General features: G+C 43.5%; 1 protein-coding gene across 2 annotated transcripts in view; it reads left to right on the forward strand.

The window, feature by feature from the left end:
• Nucleotides 1-2,372, forward strand: part of XPO7 (exportin 7) — a 39,760-nt gene extending 37,388 nt beyond the window's left edge. For both annotated transcript variants that reach the window (XM_077766592.1, XM_077766593.1), the window contains exon 28: nucleotides 764-2,372. In XM_077766592.1, coding sequence (XP_077622718.1) covers nucleotides 764-857 — 94 coding nt within the window. In that variant the 3' untranslated portion in view covers nucleotides 858-2,372. The remainder of the gene's footprint in view (nucleotides 1-763) is intronic.
• Nucleotides 2,373-6,114: the final 3,742 nt, after the last annotated feature.

The following is a 6,114-nucleotide window of genomic DNA, read 5'->3' on the forward strand; positions in this document are numbered from 1 at the left end:
AGAATATTATCATGCCAATGTGTGATCTGTGTTTAAAAATTGAGAATTTTAACATTCTTTTTATTTTACTAAGTGTTCAAGATTATGTATATTGTACATTAACAGGGAATCTCCATTCAGATGCTAAATATTCATTTGAAATGCTTGATTTGTATTTACACTTCACAAAATTTACATGTGACAAAGTAGATTCCCATATTTAAATATACCAAACATAATTAGAAATTGTCCAGTAACTGAATTGAATGTCAGGTTGTCCTGTATTCATGTTTAAATTTTATTTAATTTTAAAAATGGCATTTTAATTTAAGACTAATTAAGGTACAATTGGGGACCTGAATTGTAAATTTCATCTAACTGGATTTAGCTTCTTCTGTTGCACGTGGCACATTTCAGGTGCTCAGCTGCCCCATGTGAGGCTAGCAGCTACCATATTGGACTGCACAGCTTTGTACCACAGGTATCCGGCGTGAAGAAATGAGATAGCCTCATTTTCTTCATGCCTCTGCCAGATTCCTTTTGTGCTGCCACGAGCCCAAGGTGGCCCTCAAAGCCCCAGATTTGACCAGATCTCCAAGTCTACGACAAGGGGTGCCAAACTAGCCCAGCTTTCCCTTAAGGTCTTAAGACTGAGGTTAACTGACCTTAGAAGCAGATTCATACATTCTGCCTCTTGGTAGCCACTTCTCTGCCAGAAATGATTTAGGCAAAGACCTTTCCCTTCCATCCTACTCCCTCAACCTACAATCCATCCTCTCTGCAGGTTCACCCAGAACCTGTCAGCATTCCGTCGAGAAGTCAACGACTCGATGAAGAATTCCACTTATGGCGTGAATAGCAATGACATGATGAGCTGACACCTCCTTGGACTCTACCTGTACAGAGCAGCGTCCCTTTGGTCTGGCCCAGAGGGGCAAACAATTACAAGGGAGAGGGCCTGGCTGATCCTGGCCCCCTCCTCCAGGGGTGTGGGGAAAATGGCAAAAGTCAACTGGCTACTTCCCCAGGGAATAGGGATGTGAGTGCACTCACTAGGGGGCAGGGCGCTGCTGGTTCCTGGGGGATTGGGTGGGAAGGGTGGTGGGAGGAGATAGAGACACAAATGTGTGAGACTCCAGCCCCTCCTCCTGGGGCCACCCCAGGAGGCAGGGGGGGAACCCCCAGTGTCCTGCCACAACCTGCCTTGTATAAACATGTACATTTTTTCATAACATTTTGAACAAGGTTTATATTGACTCAAGTTTAAAAACAAAAAGTGTGACTGAAAAATTTTTACAGAGTCTAGTGCACCAATGCTGATGTGAGGGGTTGTGTATGCGAGTGAGGAAAAAATGTGTATTCTGGTGGCCTGAAGCTTTACTGGACGAGGATGTGTGAACGTGCAGAGATATATTTAGTGACACAGTGTAGAGAGGCAAAAAAAAGAAAAAAAAGGTAAAAATTCCAAATGTATATTTTTTCTTATTGCCCTTTCCTTGCCCCCAAAATTATCACTTCCTGTTACTGTATTACCCTTGTTATTAGGAACTCTAAGCCATGTGGAGCACCATCCTTCCCCTTCAACCATAGATGCTGCCCTAGGTCCGTTGGCCTCTTGCAGGGACAGACAACTCCAGCTAAAAGTGTTTGGTGTTCTTAGCTTCATCCTTTTTCCCACTTTGCTTATCCTCATCCTCAGACAGATGCCTCTTGCTTTTATAAGTCGGATGTAACTCTATGATTTAGGGTTCTCAGTCTCTGTAAAGGTAGAGACCAGAGAGATGGAATTGAGCCAGTTGCTCTCCTGTTGAGCGATTTGGATGAGTCCACCAGAGGCCCGATTTTGTGGCCGATAACTTTGAGTCTTCCCCAGCCCTTGAGGCAGTGTGTGTGGATGTGTGCGCGTGGATATTTATATATGTACCCTGCACTCGTGAATGTATGAACTGGAGGAAGTTACTACAGTGGAGGGGTTCTTAATAACAAGGTCTGCCTAGCATGAAGTATTTAACAATCTCCCACCCCTTTAAAAATATACATTTTTATAAAATAAAAACCATAATAAATGTTTTGAATATTAAAAAAAATTAACCTACAGAAGAAAATTAATGGAGAAAGCTATTTGCCTTGTACTTTTTCCACAATTGCTGCTGCTAGTTGTACGCATCTCTAGTTCAGCTCTTGCCCATGGGACACTCATCAATTAGGTTTTATCTTTATTTCTCTCCTCTACCCCCAGAAACAAGCCTGTTAATTTTTTTTTTCCTTCTCCTCTGGCGACTGTGTGGTGAATCCTTTCTTGCGTGATCAGGTTGCGGATAGACTTGTAAGGGTGTTTGCTGCATACAGTGTAAGCATTGTGACCGCCAATAAACTTCAATGGTTTCTACTGACCTGGCTTCCGCAATCAAGTCTAGTGTGTCTATAGGGACATGTCTCACTCTAAACACACTAAGATGTTTGAAACACGCATTCTTAAAAGCCAGTGGATGACATGTTCCTCTCACTCTTGTAAAATTCGCTTGTTTCTCATTCAGCTAAGTCTGACTCCATTTCTTTTAAAAGTATGATTGTTTTAGTTGATATATATCTATGCAGATTGATAGAAACATGTAGATACAGATACAGTGCTGGTGTCCACAGCTATAAAAGTGAAGCCACTCTACCTTTACTAGCAATCAGCAGAGAAGTAATGACTGCAGAAAGCCCAGTTCTGTTAATGTCCTGATCCCTGTCCTCTTCCGTGAGCTGGGCTTCATTCATTAGACTCTGACAATTTCAAGGATGTTTTTTCACTACACTACTTTGCAGGCATCATGGGCCAGAATTCTCAGATGAAGCACCCTGTAGTTAATGAGGGCTATTTCTCATCCCCATTCTATGCAGTACCTAGGTATAAGAGAACTTAGTTGCCAGAAACACTGTATCTGTACCTTAATGTAGATTATAGCCAGTGAATCACAGGCTCTAGAGTGCCACTCTTGTCCACCTCATCTAGATGTACATACTGCTCCCTGTGTTTGCGGTTTCAGTGTTCTGGGTAGTGTCTTGGTCCTAAGTTATTCTGAAGGCAAAAATGTGTGTATGGCTAGAAGGCAAATAGAATTGATTCATCTTAGCCAACTCTATCTGTAAACCTAAGAGAAATGTAAAATGGTCAGTCTTCATTAATATGCAAAACACACCAGTCACAGCCCCAGTGATCTGGAATTGTAATTCTGTAGTAAATGAGATAAAAAAATAACTTTCTCACGGGTACTTAAAGAACCTCCTCTCCCCCAACTATGCTGAGATGTTGACTGATCAGCAGAATCGCAGAGCCTTCCTTTCCCTACCACGAAAACAATTTTAGAGGCAAGAGACTCACCAGACATGGTAATCTCCTTGGTGCAACCCTAACACAGTCCAGTCACAACAAACCACCATACTTACAATCTTCCACAACCACATTAAACTTTTTAAACAGTGAAGCTATTCCTTTCTTGACAGTTACAAGAGGGGCACTCCCAAAAAAGCCAATTAAGATTTTTTTCTGGTCAAACTGACCATGATCCAACCTAATAAATGTGAAAGCCAGTTATCTTTAAACTTTGGTTTTCCCCCAAGAAGTCCTGTGCAGGTTTCATTCAGTTAAAAGAGTTGTTTATTAGTTTCTAGGCTATCCTGGGGCACTGCGGTTGTCAAGTCAGGTGTCATTAGACAGCGTTTCCTTACACAGACTGTACCTTATGTTGACAAAACACCTAAAGTCTTTACAGATGACTAAATTGTATTATGTATGTACGTGGTTTTTTTGTTGGCTCGGCCCAAATAAGGGTAATTTGTTCCCACTAAAGTATAAATCAGACAAAGGATTTGGCCCAGGGTCATATTTTAAGTTTTGATATTTTAAAAAGTAAGGACTCTCATCCAGGGTCATGAGGTAGCAGGAATTAAGAGTAAAGAACCAAAGCAGCTCTCAATTCATTTGCCACCAGCCAGCCCATCTCCCACCTGAGATTTTTGGCTAAATCTACAGACACACCTAAGTTGCCTTCTGATGCTGCCAAAGTGCCAAGTGCCACGGCAAAAAAGGAAAGCAAACAGCATACAGGGAACCCGCACAAGCCATAAATCTGATAAAATCTAAATGATATTTCAAAAATAAATTTGAAAGGATAAAAATGTACACGCCAACCAGAATTAATACTAGTACCAATGAGTACTAGGTAATGTCTAAGAATTCTTGCCTCTGTAGCATGTCTCTGGGTCCATTACATCTATCTTGCATTTCTTACACACCCTGGAATTCACTGGTCAGCTACTTTGGTGTATTTCAGGAGCAGTGGGTCAACTAAACGAATCAGCTGCCAGACCATGGGACATCAGGTTATCAGAACCGAGGATGGGATCAAGCTTAGAATACTGCCCCCCTTCCTCAGAAAACCCTTACGGTTTTCATGGTAGCCTGACTCTTGCTACCTATTCATTTATCAAATACTTAGCATTCTCTTCAGGACAAATACCTTTTTGATATTCAGCAACAGAAAAGGAAACTCCAAAGCAAACAACATCATGTGCAAGGCAAATTCATTTCCAGTCTTCCCCATAAGATCCCTCAAGAGTACAAAATAACTCCAAAACATAGTGAACAGTACTTACATTGTTACACAAGCATCACAATTATATTTTTAACTGTTTGATAATCATGAAGACAGACAATTCATAATAGATCTAAGCATACAGCATTATGGGCCAAACCACCCCATTACTGGTTACAAAGGAATGAAGAGTGACAAGTGGGCAATCTCCTAGCCCCTGCTACTAGATAACAAATTCAGTCCACTCAAGGTCTAGAGGACAAACTCAAGATAAAAACTAACTGGACAAGAGATTTGGCCTCATGAAGCTCAGGCCACTATACAGAGTCTGATAGAGTAAAAGGGTGGGTGAATTTAAGAGCAGTGTTCTTAAAGTCAAAACACCCAAGCTCTTCTCAGCTCTTAAAGACTGGTTATATTGTGCAGTGAAGGTAAAGCAACCTCTAGAGACTGGATTAAACTAGACTATCTAAATAAAACCACTTGTTAAGATAGTAGACCATTATCGTTTCTATTTATCAGAAAGCCCATGGGCTACCCTTTTAACACCTTGCTGTGTGGGACAGGTGCTACAAAGCAAATTTATGAACTTTACCAACCAGACTACAAATGCTGCAGCAGAACCCTTCCTTTCAACCAGACGTCTGCCTCCACATCCTATACCTCGTGCCTTTTCCCCGTTTGTAGAACCCTCTCTTCTCAATCTAAATTTCCATGCCCTTTGTCCACCTGCCCTTTCCAAGACCCAAAATAGAACCCCACTCCCTTTCTGAAGTCGCTCCCCATTGTCCCTGTCTCCAAGTCTTAATGGTCTGCTCAGATTTGGGATATTCCTAGCCCCGATTTCTCCCCTCAGCAGCTAAAATGTGCTCCTTACGAGCCCGGACCAGGCGGTAGGTGGACATTGGAAAGTATCTGGAACTAATCTGGGTGACGTCCCAGCAAACAGAGCCCCCGGCAGCTGGTACGGGCGGGGTAAACTCCATCGTTGCCAAAGTCAATACCGAAAGGAAAAGGGTAGAAGCCGTTAACATCAATCCCTTGACCTCACTAAGAGAGGCAAAGAGCTCACCCCCGACCCTGCACGCCTGCCCCCAACAAACCGCCGCGGCCCGGAAGAAGTTCCGCGCGTTTCTTCCGTCCCCGTCGCGCCTGCGTACATAGACCCTGTCTCCCGGCGCATCTCCTTGGTGCCGTCGCTTGCCCCGCCTCTGCCGCCCTGCGCAAGCGCAGTCCTTATTCCTAATTCCCTCCGCGGTTTTTGGGGTTGCAGTTGGAGAGGGCTTAGCTGCTAGGTAGTCCCGGGACGTTCTTGGGAAAGCCAGAGCTGGGCTACTGAGGTCCCCAGGCCCCTGCCCAACCGTGTGCCTTGTAGGGGTTCGAGTTCACGAGCATCGTGGCTTCACACCCAGTATCTACGGTAGTAGTTAATCATAGAGTTAATGTTCAAGGACTTGGTCCATGGCTGGGAAGGACTCAATGAAGTGGGCAAACGGGCTGAAAAGGGTGATCGTTGGCGGCTCAGGATGCTGTGGGAGTGCCAAGGGGCCGACCA

The sequence above is a fragment of the Crocuta crocuta genome, unplaced genomic scaffold (assembly GCF_008692635.1).
Source record: "Crocuta crocuta isolate KB4526 unplaced genomic scaffold, BGI_CrCroc_1.0 scaffold225, whole genome shotgun sequence".
Classification (NCBI taxonomy): Eukaryota; Metazoa; Chordata; class Mammalia; order Carnivora; family Hyaenidae; genus Crocuta; species Crocuta crocuta.